General features: G+C 36.2%; 3 protein-coding genes across 3 annotated transcripts; 1 reads left to right on the forward strand and 2 right to left on the reverse strand.

The window, feature by feature from the left end:
- The first annotated feature begins 608 nt into the window (after window positions 1-608).
- On the forward strand, window positions 609-4,620 carry LOC120334142 (uncharacterized). Its single transcript, XM_039401597.2, has 5 exons — window positions 609-776; window positions 1,062-1,216; window positions 1,679-1,709; window positions 2,321-2,788; window positions 3,202-4,620. Exons 1-5 carry the CDS (start codon window positions 662-664, stop codon window positions 3,507-3,509), a joined length of 1,077 nt encoding a protein of 358 aa, XP_039257531.2. The 5' UTR covers window positions 609-661; the 3' UTR covers window positions 3,510-4,620.
- Window positions 4,621-4,819: 199 nt separating this feature from the next.
- On the reverse strand, window positions 4,820-22,417 carry LOC120333744 (uncharacterized). The gene is made up of 5 exons (XM_039401095.2): window positions 21,877-22,417; window positions 21,417-21,577; window positions 21,309-21,339; window positions 6,110-6,439; window positions 4,820-5,539 (listed from the first exon to the last, which is right to left on the reverse strand). The coding sequence occupies exons 1-5, from the start codon at window positions 21,983-21,985 to the stop codon at window positions 5,241-5,243; spliced, it is 930 nt and encodes a 309-aa protein (XP_039257029.2). The 5' UTR covers window positions 21,986-22,417; the 3' UTR covers window positions 4,820-5,240.
- LOC120343514 (uncharacterized) lies at window positions 11,904-14,029 on the reverse strand. Its single transcript, XM_039412715.2, has 2 exons — window positions 13,812-14,029; window positions 11,904-13,519 (listed from the first exon to the last, which is right to left on the reverse strand). Exons 1-2 carry the CDS (start codon window positions 13,835-13,837, stop codon window positions 12,802-12,804), a joined length of 744 nt encoding a protein of 247 aa, XP_039268649.2. The 5' UTR covers window positions 13,838-14,029; the 3' UTR covers window positions 11,904-12,801.
- Window positions 22,418-24,896: the final 2,479 nt, after the last annotated feature.

Here is a 24,896-nt window from a genome sequence, read left to right on the forward strand (position 1 = left end):
TATATGAGATACATTTCAACAAATACCCATTTGTTGTAAGATTTGTCTATTTTGTTATTTCTTATATTTTTTTTTTATATAAATTTAAAAGTGGAAAAATACCGTCTAATGAGCCTGGGCAATCGCTGTATCGGCCTATCGTTGTGACAGTCATGCTAGGCAATAACGAGGACGTCATGAACATTTTATTTCTGTTTCGTTAAAAAACATCTGCGTAGAATAGAATCCAACAAAGCGGCGGTTATTGAATTAGCTTTGACATTTTGGAGGAAAGCAAAACCTCCAAGTACAGCCAGACACCAATCTGGTCAAAACCGGTTGGAACGTGAACTAAAAGTTTTAAACTAACGGGGTCAGTTGGATCCTTCCTAGATTGCCGCTACGATAATATGGTTCCGTAAACTAGAAACCGGTGTGGACTAGCCAAATTATTTTACCCAAAGTTTTATTTTAGAAGTATGAGAACACAAACAGTTATTGAAAAATTATTTAATAAGAAGTAGTGCTAGCGATGGCAAGGATTTCTGCTGTAACCTCCTATTAATCCTATGAAGCAATTCTTTCGACACGTTTTAACAAAAAAATGTTTTGCATTTGTATATAAAGTTACACTGAATTAAACTACCTAGCTTACTTACTGAATATAAGTTTGAAATCATCGATGTCGTGCTCGATAGAAAATGCGTACGTGACCTGCGAGAATCCCTCGTTTAGAAGACAAGATAACGCGTTGCCCGAGCCAGATCCAGAAAACATTTATGGCAACGTAGATCCATGTATGTATTAATCGGGGCTCTGCAGAAGTATATATGTGTACTTTGAATGATCGAGTAACGGGTGAAAGGGTGGCGCGAAAAACCAATACTAGTTAACGAGCACAACACCCGTGATTAAGTCTTAAAGTGATTAAAACAGGCAACACATCAGCTTCTGTAAGCAACAACTAATAATTACCACCAATGCAAAGTGCTCTTGCGTACATCAATTCCATCATTTTTCCAAATATGGTTCACGCAGCTGTCTGCGCATTGGGTCACCAACCAACTCTCATTTTTCCATAGATCCACAAAACAACGATCCCGTGGTCACAATTCAAGGTGCGCCATCGTTGACAACAAGGAAAAAACAAGGAATTTCAAAACGAATTCTTGTGCTTGTCGGGATGTTTGCGTTGTTACTGATATTAGCGATAGGCTCTCTTGTTCTAGCAATACAGGTAACTTAACATTATTGGGCGCTTCAGAAATATGTGTACCAATATGGTGGTAACTAATTTTGTTCTCTCACTTTACATCAAGTTGTGTAAAGGAACTGAAACCTGTGGGCAGTGGATATATTCAATTGGCTAACACGAACAGTACCCGAACTCGTAATAGAACTAAAATATGAAAAATCTGAATAAAATTACGGCCTAACTTGGTACACATACTACGGGAGTACCCAGTATTGGACAGGACGTGTATCTATAAATTGTTTTGCTTAATTGATTACTCACAAATCCGCAAGAACATTTCGATTTTAAATTGGTAAAATGTACTAAAACGTTGCCGACCACTGGTCTGTAAAATACTCATAGCAAAAAGATGAGGAATTTGCAAGTTTCAAATAACTAGAATAATACCTAAGATATGCATTCCATGTTTTCTTTTCTAATTACAATGCTTATCTTCTGTTCCAGGCGATCACAAAGCTTGAAGAAGCAAAATCAGGTTATTAGAGAGATTCTTCTTCTTGAAGTAGAACCGACTTTACATTGACAGTACTATGATAGGTTTTTATTCGCCACCAATGCAAAGTCAGTGTGGAGTAGGGCTTGGCATTTCAAATCAAATAGTAATGAATTCAAATCGATTGAGTCGAAAATTTCGTATCGCCGCCGTCTTATTTTTTCTGTTTGCCATTAGTCGAGGTAATGTTGTTGAGGAAACCCATTACCAAAAAAGGTCACATACAATTACATATCTCCAGTATATATATCAAGTATTCGAGATTTGATTCGAAAAATATTCGATTTGATTGTGAATCATCAAGTATTCGAAATTGTGTGGAGAAATTGCTATTACCCCAAACTCATGCTAAATGTGGGTTGGGGTCACATCATTGACTCAACAGGAGTTGGTCTCGAGTCACCATTAATTAAATCCACGAGTTATGTGAATGACTTGGACTCAACTTGCCCCAATGAAATTCAACGAAGTGTTTGACTCGATCTGCTGACTCTCACAACGCGTGACCTGATTTGGCTCATGACTCGGATTTATGGGATTCTCCCACAACTCGCTAAATATGCAGAAAATCATAATAATTCGTTCTATTTTAGATATTGCCTTCTTGAAAATAGTCGACTCTCAACACAACGACGACCTTCAGAAAACAGCTCTGAACTTTTCTAACGAAATTGATGCATTGGCCGCCGCTAAACAAAAATTGAAGGAGACTGCTCAAAATTTTTCCCGTGAATTTGACGCCTTGGCCACTGCTGACCAAAGATTACAGGAGAGAGTTCAAAACTTTTCTAAGGAAATTGACGCATTGGCCGCCACTGATCAAAAATTTCAGAAAACAGCTCAAAACCTCTCCCAAGAAATCGAATTACTGCATGACGCCAATTCCGACCTGAAAGAAGACTTGCAAAAAACTGTTAATAACCTGACCTTAGCCGATTCTAAGTTAGAAAAGTCAATACAAGAAGATGTGAAGAATATATCTGATATCAACCAGCTTGAAGACAGTGTCCGAAACCTCAATAAATCTCTAGGCGGTTTGAAGAAAGCGGTGAACATAAATGGTAAGGTTGATTTATAAAAATGGTGACAAAAAGTACTAATACCTAAATCTTTATATCAGAATTGAATTGGCGATGAGGCGCATTGTGTAATAGGCACACCTTTGATTCCTCTGCGTGGGCTCGCAGGTTCAAATCTTGGTGGGGGGGATAGTTATGTGCGTTAGAATTGCTGGACTCCTCGCCTTGGTAGGGTGATTCGCGTAACCGTTGGTCTGTCACAGCTTCCTCCACCATCAAGTATATGTACTTGAAACAATACCTGGCTAACTAATTCCATACCGGAAGAGAGGACTTGGTTCACCATATGATAAATCCGTATTATAGGCTTTCCCCTCTCCCCGGATAAAAATGTAAATGCCCTATTCGAACCATATATATTAATATTTATTTAACTTTCATTCTATTTTTTACAGTTGTGCGTCTTTTTGGTTCTTCGTCTAAAAATATCGGGACTGTTGGAATCTTCAAATATGGAGAGTGGGGAACAGTCTGTGACGACAGTTGGGATATCAACGACGCAAATGTAATATGCCGCATGCTGGGGTTTAATCGTGCAACTGCAGCGCCGGGGGCAGCGAAGTACGGACAAGGGACTGGGTCGATTTTTATGGACGATGTCAATTGCATTGGAACAGAAGACAATATATGGTCATGCCCACATATTGATGAAAGCAGAGAAAATTGCGCACACAGCGAGGATGCCGGCGTAGCATGCGTTTGAAAAAAACGTACTTTGATGATCGACTCGGAACAAACAATGTGAAACGAACAAAAATATTTCTAACTCGAAATTCAAACTATATCTCGATCCAGAATATAATGCAGTTTTGTTCGATGTTTGCAATTTCTTTTTTTTTGTTAAGATATTTTAGGTAAAATTTGATTTTGATTTCTCATTCATAAAACAAATTGATCATATAACAAACCCTTGTCTTGTCCTTATTATGTCGGATATGTATAAAAATGTTTATTCATCTCAACAATTAGAAGTTATGATATATGGCACAATTACAAGTTGTTTTGACTTAAAACACAGTTAATCGACGTGTGCTCTTACGCTTTACTTCTTTTGGACACGTCAGTGTACATAACAATCGTTTCCATATTATGTTGTTGTTCTTGTTAGTATTCTTTTCTTTCGTCATGATGAAATCGCTTTTCTCTTCGAATACTGGACCAATTGCTTTGAAATTTTCAGTGGTTGAAGATTGATTTTTTTTGCCAGAAGGCTTTAATTTTTAATTATTTCAAAAACTTCTGTGGACTTCAAGAGATTCGTTTTTTTTTGTGTCAGAATAAAAAATGACGACACCTTGTGACGTGTCCATATATTTGAACACAGCTCTCTCGTTTCTCAGTATGATTCAATGTTAGACTCACTCCCTCATAGATGACGCTGCTCGATAACCATCACTTATCGCGATTTATCGCGTCTCCCTTCACCCTGAAATGCATTGTTTTCTGTTTCCTAACTATGTTTGTCCAATGTGTACTTTCGGCATGCACTGACTGGCTCAGGGCCGTATTTCCAATTAGGAAAGGTAGGCTGAAACCCGGGGGCCTGGACATTCAATTTTGAGTTATTATATATTTTAAAGTCGTTTTTGAATTGTGAAGGATTAAATCATAAAACCAGTTTAAAATTTTATAAAACAGATATTTGTTTGGGTTTTCAATAAAGTCATCAAGTCAACCTGACCCTTTCTCCTAGGAATATTGACAAACATTTGGCGCCTTAATCGCAGTTTGGTCAACGTGGCAAACAACAATTACGACACAATTCACAACATCAATTGTTGTCCAAATTAGTTTTTTAATCTTGCGAAATATGAAAAGTTTTTTAAAGTCGAATATGAATTCAAACGCTTAATTTTTAACTGAAACTTTGCATTGATGAGTGTTTTTAAGTTCAATAAAATATACTGAGTAACAACATACTTTGAGTTTGGAGGGGGGGGGGTAATTTCATTTTAACAATAATCGAATAAAAAGTTGTAAAATAAATAAAAATGTGAGGCTAAATAAAAAAAACTTACTGGCAAATATTTTGAAGCTTTACAATGTTCGATATTGCATAGATAGGATCTACTAAAAATATCGCTGCTTGAGTATCAGTGGGTTCTTGCATAGTTAAAGTGAAAGCATTAAAACGTAGCATAGAAATCAAGACTTTAGTTACTGTATATCTAAATTGTTTGATGCTTGGATATTCAGTTAATTGGACGGATAAACGCTGACCGTAACGCACCCCTACCGGGTGCCAGGAATTTTCAAAGGGTGGTGTTGTGAAATTTCTAATTACCTAGTTCGACCGTAACAGGTAGCGGGTCCGATTGGAGGCTGGAGCCTGGAGAACCTGAGTTTCAGTAGCTTTGAGGATCCAAAAAGCGTTTTTAAGCTACGAACAATGGCTTTGTATGATACAGAAAATTGCTTAGCGTACAATGGATTTTCAAAGGCATTCAACGCCTGCATCCCTGCTATGTCCGCAATTTTCATTATGTTCATCAATATGCGGGCATGACCATATATTGTCTTCTGTTCCAACGCAATCGACATTGTCCATAAAAACTGGCCCCGTTCCTTCTCCGTAGTATGCTTTGGTGCGTGATGCTGTAGCGATAGAAAATCCCAGCATTTTACATATCACATGTGCGTCGTTGATATCCCAGTCATCGTCACAGATTGTTCCCCATATCCCATTTTTGAATAGTTCAACAGTACCCTTGGATAAATCATCAAGACGTATATCTAGGAACCAAAGAAAAACGCAGTATGAATTATTTCACGACACACTAGCTCAGCTCAACGTCGCTGTTTCTGCTTGGTATACGCTCGTATAAGCGAAGTTTATTCAACTTGATTAAAAAAAACTCTGCTAGAATATATATATGTGTCTGTATATTTTTTTATCCGTGCGTGGGGGCTTTGTCAGAATAAATAATGCCATAACAATTTACCACTATTTTAAGGCGGACAGTAGAATTGACAGATTTTCAAACGAGACAACTCTTCCCTACGAGCCATTGGAATATCCGACCCCGCGATAACCCAATTTTCGACTGTATACTCAATTTTAAAAATTGACGGAACACTTCAGTCAAATAGTGTAGGAATAAGAAGAGGGAAGTCAGAGTTTTACTGCGTTTGCATACGATCAAAACACTTATATACATTGCAATTTAATTGCATGTACTGGTAGTGAGAACCCCTTAAATTTTACATATGGCTACCAACTACAATCGTTAAAACAAAATTGCAAACCTAATGCAGCCTCGTTTAATATTGACGCTGAATTAATATAAACTATAGTGTGCATACCTCGTGATACAATCTTCCTGTCCACGATTCGCACAGAATTTTTTACTTTTTGTATATCGCGCTGTTTTATAGATGATTCTACCTTCATTGACTCCATTTCCACTTCAGCTGTCAAACTTGGAAGATCAGACGAAACACGGCCCCTGTCATCTTTCTCGTTCTCTTGTATATCAATGTCACACATACCTGATGGCTCTTCGATGGAATTTATTCTATCATTCAAGCAGTTAATGTCACTCTGTAGCTGAGAATCAGTGTCAGACAGGTTCTGTGCCGTTTTATAAAAGGCTTCTTCAAGCTGAGAGTTCGCCATTTTTAAAGCAACGATGTCTGTAAATATAAAAAAAAATATGCACAATTGGAAAAACTGAAAGCAATCCACAAAATAATTTTATGTAGCCTAATTCACAATTTTTCATAGGTTTCATATTCGCGCGTTTACTCGTTGCTAAAACAGGTTAAATAAAGTTTCTAAAGCTTTCCTAGTTTATGGATAATCGAAATTAAAGACGACTTGTTTTGGAAGAGTATTTTCTTCTGCGGAGGGTTTCGTTCTTAGAATTTTATTTTTGACTCAGTTTAAGAAATTGTGAGAGGATTGAACATTTTCCAACGATCGACGCGCATTATCGCTGCTGCCCCATGACAAGAAAACATCATCCAGACTTTCGGTGGAACGCATATCACTAGAGTGACAGAATAACCCACGTGAGAAATTTTATTCAGATCGGTAGAGTCGTTTGTGGCCTGGGTGCTTCTGGACAACATACAGAACGTCTGATGTTTTCTAGTGTGAAGATACAAAATAATCAAGTATTTAACCAAGTAATCAGTTGGATTTCAGTAATCAGAAGTTTTGGATTTTTTTGTCCGCGTATTCGTTTACTCATCTCTTGTCAGAAGCAACTTATGTGTTATGTTGTTGAATGCATCGTGCTTAGCGTTGGAATACGCTCGCCAGCGCACCTCTGATTACCCTGCGTGGGTCCGCAGGTTCCAATCACTGAGTGGGGTTGGTAACGTGATATCCATATACAGCCAAAAATATCCATATAGCGCCAACTAAATATCCATATAGCGCCAACTAAATATCCATATAGCGCCAACTAAATATCCATATACAGCCAACTAATATCCGAATACAGCCATTTTGGTGATATCCATATACAGCCAACTAATATCCAAATACAGCCAATTAGATACACATATAATATAATAAGTGTGTTAGGGTAAGGGTTTTAAAAATAACTCTCAGAAACTCCAAAACGGCTTTTTGACGAAGTTACTTATATATGTGTAAAATATATGTAATAAATTATTGTGATATTAGCATCATTTAGTCTCTATTGTGACAAGTGAGTCTCTACATGTTATTTGTTCGAAGCGTACAATGTCAGCCTCTCGTGGTGCATGAATAGCCTACATACTACAGCTTGCAATCCATAATGCCCCAAGATAGAGCTCCACAACAGTTTATTGTGATAACATGCGAAATGTGTTGCTGCCAACGACGACATTGAAAATCTCTTATCAGTGAACTATTCTTTGGTTATTTTTATAACGAACTAGTCAAATTAAAGTTTGGTGCAAACTATCATTACAGTACGTTACATATTGATTATTCGAGAAAGCATCGCCAGATGATGTTTATAAGATGAGACCATCCATACTCGTTGACGCATTGAAGTAGTGTGCGTACGCCTACAGAAACTCCACGACGGCTATTGATGGAATATAAAAAATGACTTGCAACCAGCAGAAAGTAGATATAATAATGATATGAACATCATTCCATGATATAAACATCATTCACCGGTAAGCCTTTACATTTTGCCTGTGCAAAATAAGACATAAAGTCGCCAGTGCATAAGAGAAAGAAAAAATTAAAAATAAATGTTAAGCTATCAGTTAGTTAAATAATAAACGATTCAACTGAAAATGTCATTTATTATATGCAAAGACCAGAAAAATATGGAAATGTCATTGACAAGAGAATGAAACGGTAGTAATGCTGAAAAAGGGTATATATGGAACAATCCTAACCAATAAAAAGAATAGCAATTTAGATGCCGTAAAGCAGCGGTTCTTAATGTGATGAGATGCCTTTTGTAAAAACTCTCCGTGCATGCGACGCAGTAGTGAGAAAATATTTGAAAACGAAATGATAGAAACACTGAAAATCGAGTTCGGTTAGCTTTATTAGACGTGAGGACTTAACGATGTTATGATATATCTCTTAGATAAACCGTTTGTATCGTTTTCAGTACAAGCTGAATATTCGTTATTCAGGAAAATTCACAAAAATTTCAGTTTAATTGAACTTATCTTACAGTGAACTCGGAAAGTAACATTGTGGTTTGATTTTATCAGTAATTATTGATTACAGTTGTGTAATAGTTTATTTAAATACTCATACAGTCAGTAGAGTATGAATTGCGAATTGAATATTTGTGCGACGTAAAATTAAAATGACTTGTCAGTGCGCCGTGTCGCACCATTCGAAAACTCCTGCTGTAAAGAAATAGGACAATAATTTAAAGCATTAAAATGACACAACATTAGTCTACGAAATAAATGACGGCAAGATTTGATAATTACACAATTTAATTGTTAGCTTGTACTTGCAACTTGATTTCGAGAAAGTTATTTTCATTACATGTGAAAATATTAAATGTACAATCATACTGACTTATTAAGAACTAACTTGTCAATTATTGGAAAACACTGCCACTGCTCGGGTAACAGTTTTCGATTCAATTTAACATTCCTTAGAATGAATCTCCCATATTTTTTGAATTCTTTTGCATGTGCTTGGCTGGCTATTGTTACCGGCACCATGACATGGGCCATTTCATGCATAATCGTGTGAAAGATTACTGAAATATCAAGCTTATCCGGCTCCAAAATTAAAATTATGAATTTGTCCAGGTCGATTTTATATGTAACGCCTGTCGAAATTTTGGAGTTGTTGCCACTTAATTTGCTATATGTTTCGTTGGAAACACATCCAATTTTGTTGTCACCAGTGGGCAAGGCTGTATATGGAAATAGGTCACGGATGCTATTGTAGATTGACACTACCAACGGCGTGTCATGGTGGGATGATATGGCATCTTGCCAAGTTTTCAAATCCTCCATTTTTTTTGAATCTTCAACTGAATAACTACGACAATTCCGACATTTCCAGTTCTGGTTCCGGAATTCGTCAGTTTCGCATTTTTTATGAAACATTTTCTCACACACTGTGCACTCTAATGTTCCAGATCCATCACAAGGCATCCTGCAATGGCAAAATACTTTGCAAGTCCACCGAAGGGATGTTTTGGGTACTCGGGTAGAATGTATTTCAGGTTTAATGTGACTCCAAAAAACGTCGATATCATTTTGAATAAATGCCATTTCGAGCCCTTCATTAAATTTATTGCTATACGTCAGTAAACAGGGATCCACATTTTTGCAAATCGCTAGTGCGTTGGCTATAGCGAAATACCCACATTCATTTGCTCGCTGCTGTTGAACAGCCATCACTTCAATTGTGATGCTGTCACTATTGGTCCCACAGAGCTGACAAACTGCTGTTTGCACGATTTCAGGATAATTACTCGATAAAAGACTGTCATACACTGATGCATGATTTTTTCAGAAAACTGGTCCGAAATAGTTATCCAATGATTTTTTCTGATGTTTATTATTTGAACAAAGGTATTACAGGATTTTATCGGGAATCCTTCCACTGTCGATATTATTACATCCTTCAGTCCTGATAAATGACGATATTTTATTTTCATTAACGCCATTGCTGCATTTATAATTCTATCATTTAAAAATAATTTATCCCGTATAATTTGTTGGTCAATCAAATCCAAATGAAGACATTCCAACCAATGATTGCTAAGAAATGGATTTATTTCCAACAGAGAATCCTCTGGGGGTTTATCGAATTTTGTGCGGTCAAATCCGTTATCAATAAAATCTAATAAATGTTTTCCAATTGGTCTTTCTATTTGTTTAGTTTCACCCAAAAGACTATCTTTGTCTGTTGAGTACATTTTTGTGTTGTTTTCAAGTTCGTCATTTTCTTGCTCGGTTGTAGACACATCGAATACACTGTTTGTCTTCTCCCGTGAAAGTTGTTTTCCTACTGCAACGTTCAAATATACTTCGTTAAGTAGGTCATTTTTATTTTGTTTCAACGAAAAATCCTCCGTTGTGTTATCCATAGATTGTGTCAAATTTGCTTTATTCAGTCTACATACATTTTGTAATATTTTTTCCTCTTTGGCTTCAGTCGAAATTTTTTTTCCGTCACTTTGCAATTCTTGTTCAATTCCAGCCTGAGTTGATGTAATGTAATCACTTCTAAATGGGCATGTGTCATCTTTTTTTATTTTCGTTTTCGTTTTACTGCTTTCATATGTATCGACAGTCTGGAGATACCATCTACCCAGACTATCCACATGCAAATCACTATTGCTGTGTTTTTCCAAGCTGTTGGCCAATTTCATATTTATCAAATGATTATGGTTATCAATTATCGAACGGAACAGATAAATATGATTCACCGGCTCCATTTGATTTAAAAATCTATTATCCTTATTAAATATTGCATTTAATTGTTCCACAACTTGTGTATTAAGGAAACCATTCAGTTCCGGGACGAAGGTTATTCTACGTAGTATTTCTTTTTTCTTGGTTACATTTTTTTCGTGCAGTCTGTCATATAAACACATATAAAGAGATTTACCACTAACAGGGTGCACTCCTTCGGTATATTGCTCTTTTTGTGCACTTGTTTCAAAAATCCAAGGCATTGAGATGGAAAGACGTTTATCTTCGGCAGCTTTTATGTTTTCTTGAGTTGGCTCACATAGCATTCCATCGTGTGGTGAAAACATAGATATCTTTCGTTTGTTACCATGCGCAACGACCATATTTGCCATATCAATTATGACAATATTCGGTTGATATTTGAATGACAAAAGTATATCAACAAAGTCGCGAGGACTTTCGGCGCGCATAACAAACTTAAGAGCATAAACAACTCCATGAGCGCAAGTACAAGAAACCCAGCCACCAGAACAGCCCCAAAGCTTGGAAAAATCTTTTTTAAATTCTTCATGGTCTTTTGCAATTCGATCTCGTATGGCTAAAATTATGTCCAGCTTACCGCCCTTTGGGACATTTCCAAGTAAATGTTTACCAAATTTGAATACGTCTTTTGACGAGTAGCTATGTAATATTTCTAAAAGTCTTTCTTCCGTTATATCCCTACAATCGCTCTCCATTAAACCATTTTTCTTTGAAACCTTCCGATGTTCCGTATTCAATATTTCCACCACTGTTCTAGTGTATTTTCCGATAAATGGCGCCCATTCAAGCAAATTAGGAGTTATTTGAATACTTGGTATATTCCTCGGATAAAATCCTCGAATAAGCATATTCATCTCCACATTTTCCCAGAAACTTTGACAATTGACAGTGTCGGCCTTGTCTTCGTCGTATTGATCGGGCACAGATAACGACGTGGCTGGACATTTAAAATTTACTTTTTTGTTACGATCCATGACTACTAATGTGGGATGGTACCCACAAATACCACAGTGGAGCAAATACAAGTGGTCACTATTCAGGCTATCAAAATGCAAAAAAGCATTCACAATTTTTTGAGAATTTAATTCAGTCCCGATTCGCGAAGAAAGAGCGTTAACAAAACTTCCAATGGGCAAATGCTGCATGAGAAACTCTTTGATAAAATAGCAAATTTCAAGTGACATAAAGAAAATATCATTGAAATTATGCAATCCGTCAGTAAATTCTTGGTAGCGATAACACACTTTGCATTTTGGGCATTCTTTGTAATAAGTTGATATATCACCAAGAAGTTCAGTCATTGTTAATATTTTTGCATGTTTTGAGATCAAAATCGGTTTTTGTAAATCTGAATCACAATAAAAGCATTTGACTTCGACTGGAATATACGTCGTGGTATATATCGTTCTGGATGCACGATTGTTGGCCGAATGTGGTATACGTTTTTGTTCTTTTAAATACTGGCACATTTTTTCTAGAATTTGTGTATCGATGGGTGGATAATACTTTAGAGAAATGTTTTGGTGCTGAACATTGACTGTTTCATCATTATCTTCGATTCTAGGTTCTCTAAAACCTTCAAATAAGTTATTTTGAACTAAATACCACATACAAACACATTTGTGTACGCACGAATGCTTTCTTTTGCAGCATCTACAATCCAGGTTACCTTCTTGAATATCGGCTGTGAGGATAATTCTACCAAATTTGGAATAATAGTGATATTCACCATTGTATAACGAAAACATGATAAATCTTGTTGATTCGTGTATTGCGTAAAGCAATTTTGATTTGTTATTTAATGCCATCTTTTTGAGATCTAGACATTGTTCTATATTCGTAGGCTTGATAATTTTGTATTTGCCGTCAATCGATAGTTCGGATAAATAAGTGTCATTTAGTGTCTCTGATTCTGGATACTTTGTATCAACACCCACAAGCCTCAAATGTCTGCACTCTGCACCAGTCATGCCACTGCGCCATGCCATATACATGTAATCTCGGCAGGCAGAGTCTTCACAGTCAACACCAAAATCGAGCGAAATTTTCGATAAATTTTTCTTTATGTGTATGGGATAAAAGACTCCTCCTTTGGAGCTTCTTCAAACCATATACAAACCCCTTATTTTGTCGACGCAATACACGACATTTTCTATTTCTTTGTTATGAATATTTCGATAATGACGAGGCAAACTTCTGGAGCACATTTCCTTCCTGCACACTGGACAAGTGATCATTTTTTCAAGAACACGCCTTGATTTTTTCTCTGGTGCATAATCGCAAGCATCATTAAACTCTGTATTTGATTTGATATTCATTTCAATGGATCCATTATCACAGGCGACGTTTGTTTTATGATTCATCTCAATGGAATCATTATTACCTAAGGGGGGGTCATCTGGTGTATACTCGCAGACGTCGTTCAGCTCTATTTTTGGTTTAGTATTCATTCTAACGCCACCAGTTTTATTTACCGTGTGATTTTCCATGTGAACATGTAGCTGTTTTTCCCTTATTATTGTTCTGTTACATATCAGACAATGATAATGAGGTCTAAAATACCCCGAATGTCCGTGATTTAGTTTGCATTTCAGACATTTATAATGCTGATATATGACGGATTGTCTCGCATGTACTTCCTCAAAGTGTCTTTTGCAATGCGCATGGCCAGCACTTGCAGCTTTGCATAACAAACAGTGTAGATGATGATTGGGTTTCCTACTACAATCAGGTTCTTCACACAGTCGGAATCGAATCGCGTAAGTGTCATCCTCTTTTGAATCTTTATCTGGACCATTTGCAAAAAACCAAGGAGTTGTTCTGAATGATGAAAATAATTGTTGTAAATAATTAAATCATGGTCGCGTATAATCTTAGAAGCAGTGATATTAGCATATTTGTTTGAATTTAGGTTGAGATTAAATCAAATCTACATTGTTCAGTTAGAAGAATGAATATATATATATAAATATATATATATATATATATACATATATATGAATATTTCGATTCGGAATATTTTAGACTTTGACGATATAAATTACACCAACAAGTTGAATTTTGAATAATTACACACGTCAGCATATCACGGAAGCAAAGTATACCAAATAACCTTTTAGCGTAGCTAGTTTTTGACATCTTCAATCTTCAACCCGGATTCATATTCAAACAACCTTAAAATAGGAATATATTAGTTCACATGTAGGAAGCGATGAACCGCGGCGCGAAATCTATTATCTTGATTAAGAAGACTGACATACATACTTGTTGAACGAGTAAGATTCGATATCAATTTTTTTTGAGGTAAGGCAACTTCTCTAACTTTGTTGGTTTTTGGAGATAAACGACTGAATTCAAACCTATACTTTTGTGAGAATTTATTTTCCTAAAAATTCATGTATTAGTACCTGAAAAGTTTGGTTTTAAAATTGAAATTTATCAAACTCGATCTGGCATTCTCAATGTTGAAAATAACCACAATATTTATCGATAAGATTTCCAAACGAGAATATTGGTCGGAGACCAAAGACTTATCGATCGAAGATCGCTAATTAATTATTAACTCGCTAATTATTCGACATAATTCATCCAAAATTAATAGGCTTCTGGTCCGAGATATGATGAATGCACATGCAAAATTTGGAGCAGATTCAACCTCGCCTTCGTGAGATATCGCGTTCATCTAACAGACAAACAAACAGACAAATACCTTAAGATTATAAGTAATAAGAAATATGTATTGGATCGCAGTTTACTATTGCCAATAGGCCTACTTAACAAACTTTTCCGAAGTGTGCATCCCAGAAATTATGTCATTATTCAAACAAAATAATATTGCCACATTAATTTGAAGATTCCTTTTGGTATTAGTATTTGCAACGAGAATATCGGTCGGAGACTGAAGAGCGATAATTAATTAATTAATAACCTGCTAATTATTGGACATAATTAACCCAAAATCAATAGGCTTCTGGTACGAGATATGATGCATGCACATGCAAATACCTATCAACATACTTACCGATCTTAAGATCGATAAGTAATGACTGTTAAAAACCAGGCATGATTGTGCAATTATTGTCGTACCAGTTAGCTCGCTTGTTAAAAATGCCTATGTCATCCAGGGTACTCGGTACTCTCGAAGTATGCGAACCAAGATGGCGGACACCGGAACGTAGCATGTGTACCAAGTTAGGGTTTAGGCAATAATTTTATTTCAATTTCCTCTCATTTTAGTTCTATTGCGATTTCGGGGAATAACCAATTGACTCCCGTAGTATTTGTCTCTGAAATTATGGCATAACCCCTAACCTGGAACATATACTACGTTCCGGTGTCCGCCATCTTGGCTCAGTACTTCGGGAGTACACCTATAATTTTTGTAGGAAAAAGCATTGAACTTTTTAGTAGGTTGATAGTATTTCTAGATAACATTTTAATGTTGAACCTTTTTAATATTGAAATAGAATTGTTATTGACTTCAAAAACTATAGTTGGCGGGCTCTTAGGGCCTTTGATTCCTAATGAGTATAATCTGGACTGTACTTGTTTCGAGTGAGATCCCTATAAGACTTAGCCTACACAATATAAATACGCATGAATACCTTGGTGGTTTTTAGTGTTGTAATAATTCCTAACGGTGTAATACTAATTTGAATTTATCTGTGTATTCTATTAGATATGTTTGTTTTTCTTTTATTCCTTTTGAAGTAAGTAACTTGACATATGGGCCACAAGCATAGTTTAACTGACCGAGGAACTACAATTGTCACTAACGCTGCTGCAGATTATGGTATGAGCATCTTAAGCATAATACTCACTTCAATTCAGAATAAAGTAGAACAGTACACGATGAAGTCCAATCTTCGTATTTGTTATATCCAAGGAATCAGTAACATTCAATCGATATGCTATTTTCAAAGTAATGATTCTTAAGTCCACACTCGTGTTCCTAGCCTGCTGTTTCCTCGAATCCTATCTATGTCGCCTATTCACATTAATTTATTGCGTCATAGATGTATTCAAATACACGATTTACAGTTTCGACTACATTAAGCCTTTGAATATTCTAGTATTAAGATTTTATTCTTTCATTGTTGAACACTGTCCAATCATAGATTGGACATCATAGAATGGGGCCTATTAGATTTTTTTTTTCAGGAACTACGCGCACCGGCAGTTTTAGGTTTCATATATTCCACCAAACGTTGATTGATTATTTTATAGACAGATTATTGCCAATAGCCGAAAAATAGCTTTTTCAAATACGATTTTCAGTCATCACATTTCTTGTATTAGTAACGATCAGCTGTTGTGGGGTATTATGACATCATAGATTGGCGCCTATTGGATATTTCTGAGTCATGGTTTTGAAGAACTGAGTTGGGGCCTATTGGATATTTCTGAAGAACTGAGTTGGCGCCTATTGGATATTTCTGAAGAACTGAGTTGCGCCTATTGGATATTTCTGGAAAACTGAGTTGGGGCCTATTGAATATTTCTGAAAAACTGAGTTGGGGCCTATTGGATATTTCTGAGTCATGGTTTTGAAGAACTGAGTTGGGGCCTATTGGATATTTCTGAAGAGCTGAGTTGGGGCCTATTGGATATTTCTGAAATACTACTCACCATCAGTTTTATGTCTGGTGTTTAATGATGCTCATATTATGATATTTTATTCCTTATATTTTACGCTTTTTACAAGTCATTTCTCATATTTCAATCGGAAGTTATTTTCGAGTTCTTGTACGCGTAACGGTAGTAGTAGTAGTATTTTATTTCTATAACAATGTCAAAAAAGTTTACATACAACATTTAAAAATTATTTTCAAGGCTTTGAGACGAGGCTGTGACGATGCGACCGTTAGGTCATCGAGTCAGTCACAGCCTTTAAAAAAATATAAACTTACCATTTTGTTAACAAAATTGAGCTAAAGTAACACGCCCTGAAAATAAATTAACACACAAGAGAGAAAAAAAGGAAACACAAAAAAAATCAATTGAATAAGTTAAAACCATACTATGTCGGATGGCATATGCACAGTATATGAGATTTTCAGTCATCACATTTCTTGTAGGCCTATTATTAACGATCAGATGTTGTGGGGTATTATGACATCATAGATTGGCGCCTATTGGATATTTCTGAGTCATGGTTTTGAAGAACTGAGTTGGGGCCTGTTGGATATTTCTGAAGAACTGAGTTGGCGCCTATTGGATATTTCTGAAAAACTGAGTTGGGGCCTATTGGATATTTCTGAAGAACTGAGTTGGCGCCTATTGCATATTTCTGAAAAACTGAGTTGGGGCCTATTGGATATTTCTGAAGAACTGGGTTGGGGCCTATTGGATATTTCTGAAAAACTGAGTTGGGGCCTATTGGATATTTCTGAAAAACTGAGTTGGCGCCTATTGGATATTTCTGAAGAACTGAGTTGGCGCCTATTGGATATTTCTGAAAAACTGAGTTGGGGCCTATTGAATATTTCTGAAAAACTGAGTTGGGGCCTATTGGATATTTCTGAGTCATGGTTTTGAAGAACTGAGTTGGGGCCTATTGGATATTTCTGAAGAGCTGAGTTGGGGCCTATTGGATATTTCTGAAATACTACTCACCATCAGTTTTATGTCTGGTGTTTAATGATGCTCATATTATGATATTTTATTCCTTATATTTTACGCTTTTTACAAGTCATTTCTCATATTTCAATCGGAAGTTATTTTCGAGTTTTTGTACGCGTAACGGTAGTAGTAGTAGTAGTAGTATTTTATTTCGATAACAATGTCAAAAAAGTTTACATACAACATTTAAAAATTATTTTCAAGGCTTTGAGACGAGGCTGTGACGATGCGACCGTTAGGTCATCGAGTCAGTCACAGCCTTTAAAAAAATATAAACTTACTATTTTGTTAACGAAATTGAACTAAAGTAACATGCCCTGAAAATAAATCAACACACAAGAGAGAAAAAAAGGAAACACAAAAAAAATCAATTGAATAAGTTAAAACCATACTATGTCGGATGGCATATGCACAGTATATGAGATTTTCAGTCATCACATTTCTTGTAGGCCTATTATTAACGATCAGATGTTGTGGGGGTTTTATGACATCATAGATTGGCGCCTATTGGATATTTCTGAGTCATGGTTTTGAAGAACTGAGTTGGGGCCTGTTGGATATTTCTGAAAAACTGAGTTGGGGCCTATTGGATATTTCTGAAGAACTGAGTTGGCGCCTATTGGATATTTCTGAAAAACTGAGTTGGGGCCTATTGGATATTTCTGAAGAACTGGGTTGGGGCCTATTGGATATTTCTGAAAAACTGAGTTGGGGCCTATTGGATATTTCTGAAAAACTGAGTTGGGGCCTATTGGATATTTCTGAAGAGCTGAGTTGGGGCCTATTGGATATTTCTGAAATACTACTCACCATCAGTGTTATGTCTGGTGTTTAATGATGCTCATATTATGATATTTTATTCTTTATATTTTACGCTTTTTACAAGTCATTTCTCATATTTCAATCGGAAGTTATTTTCGAGTTTCTGTACCCGTAACGGTAGTATAGTATTTTATTTCGTCAACAATGTCAAAAAAGTTTACATACAACATTTAAAAATTATTTTCAAGGCTTTGAGACGAGGCTGTGACGATGCGACCGTTAGGTCATCGAGTCAGTCACAGCCTTTAAAAAAATATAAACTTACCATTTTGTTAACGAAATTGAGCTAAAGTAACACGCCCTGAAAATAAATTAACACACAAGAGAGAAAAAAAGGAAACACAAAAAAAATCAATTGAATAAGTTAAAACTATACTATGTCGGATGGCATATGCACAGTATATGAGATTTTCAGTCATCACATTTCTTGTAGGCCTATTATTAACGATCAGATGTTGTGGGGTATTATGACATCATAGATTGGCGCCTATTGGATATTTCTGAGTCATGGTTTTGAAGAACTGAGTTGGGGCCTGTTGGATATTTCTGAAGAACTGAGTTGGCGCCTATTGGATATTTCTGAAAAACTGAGTTGGGGCCTATTGGATATTTCTGAAGAACTGAGTTGGCGCCTATTGGATATTTCTGAAAAACTGAGTTGGGGCCTATTGGATATTTCTGAAGAACTGGGTTGGGGCCTATTGGATATTTCTGAAAAACTGAGTTGGGGCCTATTGGATATTTCTGAAAAACTGAGTTGGGGCCTATTGGATATTTCTGAAGAGCTGAGTTGGGGCCTATTGAATATTTCTGAAATACTACTCACCATCAGTGTTATGTCTGGTGTTTAATGATGCTCATATTATGATATTTTATTCCTTATATTTTACGCTTTTTACAAGTCATTTCTCATATTTCAATCGGAAGTTATTTTCGAGTTTCTGTACGCGTAACGGTAGTATAGTATTTTATTTCGTCAACAATGTCAAAAAAGTTTACATACAACATTTAAAAATTTTATTCAAGGCTTTGAGACGAGGCTGTGACGATGCGACCGTTAGGTCATCGAGTCAGTCACAGCCTTTAAAAAAATATAAATTTACCATTTTGTTAACGAAATTGAGCTAAAGTAACACGCCCTGAAAATAAATTAACACACAAGAGAGAAAAAAAGGAAACAAAAAAAAATCAGTTGAATAAGTTAAAACCATACTATGTCGGATGGCATATGCACAGTATAACTCATGCCTAGTCCCAACTCTAAAAGGGAATAATGGTCTTTTACAGTTAATTTTCTATAGTAGAGTTGTATATTTCACGAAAAAAAGGACTCCAGATTCGCTGATAATGCCAATTCTATATATATCATCGACTTGAAAATCGTCCTTTACACATTTTATTAGAGGAAAGTGTTTTAAGCATATATAGCTGAATAGAACTTTTAGCATACGGTATTAAAAAGTCGCTTGGGGGATTTTTAAATGTGAAAAAAATGTAAAATTAATGGTAATTTTCACACGCAACGTCGCGCATTAGAATGTTTACGTCTTTCTACGTGCATTTCCGTCGAAAAAATAACATTTTTTGCATTGAGGGGGCCTTTGAAGTGATAATTAGAGATGTGACATCATCAAAATTGCCAATTGAAGCCTTGAACTTGAAAATTCTGTAAATGCAATCATGAATTTTGGAGTAACCATTCTTGCTATAATAGTGGTTTTGGTCTTCTGTTGGAAAATAACACAAGAAAACGTTGAAATAAAAGTCAAATAATTAGGAATAATTATTAACCATCTACTAGAAACCATTCTTGCTATAATAGTGGTTTTGGTCTTCTGTTGGAAAATAACACAAAAAAAACGTTGAAATAAAAATTAATTAATTGGGAATAATTATTAACCCTCTACTAGACACAAAATCTCGCAAATTCAAGGTTGTTCAATAGAAATTTTGTCGCATAGAAAAAATATTATTAGAGGAAAGTGTTTTAAACATATATAGCTGAATAGAACTTTAGCACATGGTATTAGTGGTAGTGGTCTCATCATACTAAATACAATGACGATTCGTCTTAACTTAAATAAACTGCAAGGTGTGCAATGATAGTTTCCGCCAAACGTTAATTTGATTAATTTCTATGCAGTTTATTGCCAGTAACCAAAGAATAGTTCACCGAAAAAAGTATTTCAGCGAGCACAATTATCACGCTATTCAAGATGTGGGGTATTATGACATCATATTTTGGAACCTTTGGATATTTCTCAAGTACTACGCACGTTGGCAGTATTTTATTTTCCACCAAGCGGTAATTCGATTAGTTGTTTGACAGTTTATCGCCATTCGCCAAGGAATAGTTCACTGAAAAGAGATTTTCAGCCAGCATATTTCTTGTGCAATGATCGACCACCTGTTTTGGGGTATATATTATGATATTAACGCTGGTAGTTTCGGCGGTGTGGCTCATCGTATTAAGCGTTAGGAATACGCTCGCCACCGCACCTCAGATTACTCTGCGTGGGTTCGTAGTTTCGAATCCCATGCGGGGATGGTTATGTGCGAAAGGATTGCTGAACTCGTTGCTGTCATAGGGTGGTTCAAGTAGCCACTTGTCGGTTATGGCTTCCCCCCCACCATGATGTGGATGCTTCCGAAAACAACAATCGGCTTTCCTCTCTCCCGACATAAATATGTAAATCATATCCTATCTTGATGACTTTATTTATTTATTGATTTGGCTGTATTTGGATATTAGTTGGCTGTATATGGATATCACCAAAATGGCTGTATTTGGATATTAGTTGGCTGTATATGGATATTTAGTTGGCGCTATATGGATATTCAGTTGGCGCTATATGGATATTCAGTTGGCGCTATATGGATATTCTTGGCAGTATATGTATGGCACGTTACCAACCCTATCGCAATCACTTGCGGAAATAATGATGTGTGAGAGGATTGCTGTACTCCTTGCCGTCGTAGCGTTACGGCTGGTCGGTTACGGCTTCATCCACCATCAAGTCCACCCATCTGAATACAAATAACACGCTAATTGGTTACCGGACGAGAGGCCGTGGTTCGCCATAGGATCGAGCCGTCTTATCGGCTTTCACCCCCCCCGGGATAAATATCTAAATCCTATCCTTATATTGACAAACGCTAATCTCACCTGCTTTTGCCTTTTCAAGCTCTGCTACGGCCTGAATACAAAACAAGAACGTTACTTATTGAACAGGTTGAGAAATTTATATGTAGCCTATATCATATGCGTGGTTACCTTTGCTGCGAGGGAGAGAGAACATATCACAGCTACCAATAACAATGCAAACACCACAAGAACCGTCAGAATTCTTTTTGAAAACCTTCGTCTAACTTTAGCTGCCTTTTTATACGTTGGTTCGGTGTGAATTGTAATCACATCTTCGTAGTTCGATGCCTCTGTACAAAACATGGTAACACAAAAAAGAGCGCTCCAGAAGTGTGTGCACCAATATGGAGGTAACTAATTTTGTTCGTCCACTTTACATCAAGTTAATTGTGTAAATGGGCCGAAACCTATTGACAGGGGGTATATTCACTTGGATAACACAGACAGTCCCTGAACTCGTAATAGAACTAAAACAAGGAAAATCGGAATAAAATTATAGCTTAACCTGGTACAAACACTACGGGAGTACCCATTTCACTTATTATTTGACTTTGAGGTACTTTGATTTTTGCTTAATGCAAAGGCCTACCTGGATCTGCGTTGTCATAATCGTCTTTTGGCTCAGGCAACGGTCTGTCTTGTATTGCACTCTTGGCACCAGGATTCTCGTAGGTCACATATGCTTTCAATTGCGCCATTGTTGATTTAAAACATATGAATTTTCCATTCGTATGTAACACGATATCTTTATGAAATATGTGACAAAGATTGATTCAATGGACGTTTCCCCGACTATTGACCCCTTAAAGATTCTCCCTATACCTCATCATTGCAAAATTTTCATCGCTGATTTTGAGAGTATTTTGGAGTGTTGGCGCTAACAAACTGGCTCACATGTCCAACACTATCATTTTTAGTCAAAACAATAAACCACGTGCCGCTTACAGGTACTGATAACTTATTATCGCAGCGTTAGCGGTATCAATTTTTGATTATTGCAACTAAACTAAAGGTTGTCGGAAGACATAATGACAATTAGGTGAATTGATTTACAACTATTTTTGGAAACAAAACTAAAAACTGACAAATAGCACGCAAAACTACCAAAAAGGTTTATAACTACGCTTGAATATCATCCGAGCGAAAGAAGTGTCTGAGCCTCGGCATAAATTTCAATTATTATGTCATTATTAACTTGTTGCTGATTTGTAAATAATACGGAAATAAACAAGGAAATCGATGCTCGGGGAAACATCCATAGACTAATAAAATGGCTACATAAACTTTTTGAGCCTAGCTACTAAGACTAATGGCAGCTCATCGTAATTAGTATTGCTAGATTAAATAACACGTCAATAACTGTTTGCTATATCAGAGTTAACAAACATTGAAATCTCGCTGTCAAGTAGTTTAATTAAGCAGTCACTTAACCTCAACAAACGTAATGATTTCAAAATATAACTTTGGTTAAATATTTATTCAAGGTTACTTTAGCTGGCCACACTTCACACTACGAAGATACTATTTCTTGTAGAATGTGCGTTAGCACTCGTAGCGTTAACATTTGTGATTTTTTGGGCGCCCCAGAAGTATGTGTAACATTATGGAGGTAACTAATTTCGTTCACCGAACTTGCAATAGAACTAAATGAAAAAAAATCGGAATAAAATTATGGCCTGTCCCTAACCTGGTACACCCACTACGGGGGCATATTTTTTTGTCCCATTATTAGAAAGTTCTGTGTCAAACATTATTATATAGGGCTAAAGAAATAATAGGGTACAATGCAGGGAAATGCTGTAATATCCCCAAATTCAAAGTTATTTTTCCAATTGAGATTCGAATTTCTTCCGACGTGCGGCACAGACTCAGTTTACAGTAACACGATATGAAACTATTGTGATCATGTTGGTATTATTTTAAATTCACTCTTTCTCTCTCTTTCCCATTCACACTACAGAGTGGCCAAATACTCTAATATTTACATATCAATATCTGTGAATAGCATTAAAACTATTGGACTTGAAAGTCTCGAGGTTGACATACTGGATGGTCTAACCCGGAGCTTTTTGAACCCGCCCCTCGTCCCAGGGGTCCACTGGGCGGTTTATTGAGGGCCGCGAACAAATACCTAAACGACTACTGTCATTTATAGTAAAGTGACTGTTTTATTTTTATTTTCCAAGGGAAGCCACATTGGAAAAATGTACAATCTAGATTCTAGAACTTATACAGCGTATGAGAACTATAGCGAACGACCAAAACAACAAACTATCATGAAAATTGTGATTTTTTGACTCTGCGATCTCCTTTTCATATTTATTCCGAACATGGTTATTCAAAAAATCCGGTCAACGTTTTTGACTCCTCACATCACATACCCTGAGGACATTTCTCGCCATCTCTCACAAATCTCTTCCAACAACATGATAAAAAATGATAAAAACTACAACAATCGCCTGGGGCAATAAATCAGTAAAGTAGTCTGGCAAGTAGAGAATGTGACTAATAACCATGTATACACCAAAGATAAATGATTCTCGCTTGTGCTAGTTATATTCAAATCATACTTGATCGTATGGATATATTTCTAGAAGTCGTTCGCAGATTGAAAGTCGCTCTTATTGCTTTGAGCTAGAAAACAAGTTCAACGAAATATAGTCACGAGATAGTTAGTCGTGGAAAATCTCCCAGTTTGTGATTTTGGGAATTTAGCCTTCGACTTAGTAATTGTAAGCAATTAACGAAAGTTGAAGATAGAATTTTGGAGCTTATATTTGTTTAGAAAAGAACGGAGGAATTGCAGTAAGAATAATAATATTATTTACTTAGGTGGAAACAAAATATAACAGCTATCACCTAAACAAAGATATTGCTGTAGAGGAGTTGCTGACTCGGGTGTCAGAATCAATTTTTTATACGACACAATGTCCTTTATAAACAACCATTGATATCGAACGATGTGTAAAACGTGATATTTTGGAACTTCCTACTTGGCCGACACAACTTGTTAAACTTAGGGTAAGGTGGTGGGCATGGGAGTTAAACTTATAACCTGCAATGCAAACTCTGTCAGAGGTGCCAGTCATGTTCATAAGGTTTCAGAGATCACAATAGAGGTGCCCAGGCTTGTCATTTTATGTAAACAGAATAGATGATATATACTACTACTGATACTGCTATCTTATTGATGAAAATACGAGTCAACTCAGCCTACATTATAGCCAGAAGGTGCTTAATAAATAGTTGGAAATAGTTTGGAATAGTTTTTGAAATAATTGATAAATAGATTCGTTCGTTCATCACTGAGTTAGTGAGAAAAAAAATTATGGTACTCTTTAGGTATGCGCACCAAGATGTCGCACAACCTGAACCCTAACCTTGTACACAACCTGAGTTCATGGTGCGCATACTTCAGGAGGTCCAAAATTATCCTACTAAATGATGACGCAAAATAGTGTGAGCCGCTTTAAAAATGTCGTGGTAATGACTAAAAATAACACAAACAAACGTAGCTAGAGACCAAGATCTGATTTCTAGATTTTTAGGTTAAAATAAACTGTTTTATCAAATATTAACCCCAGTGCACCGGGAACAGTCATACTGTGC

The sequence above is a fragment of the Styela clava genome, chromosome 15 (assembly GCF_964204865.1).
Source record: "Styela clava chromosome 15, kaStyClav1.hap1.2, whole genome shotgun sequence".
NCBI lineage: Eukaryota > Metazoa > Chordata > Ascidiacea > Stolidobranchia > Styelidae > Styela > Styela clava.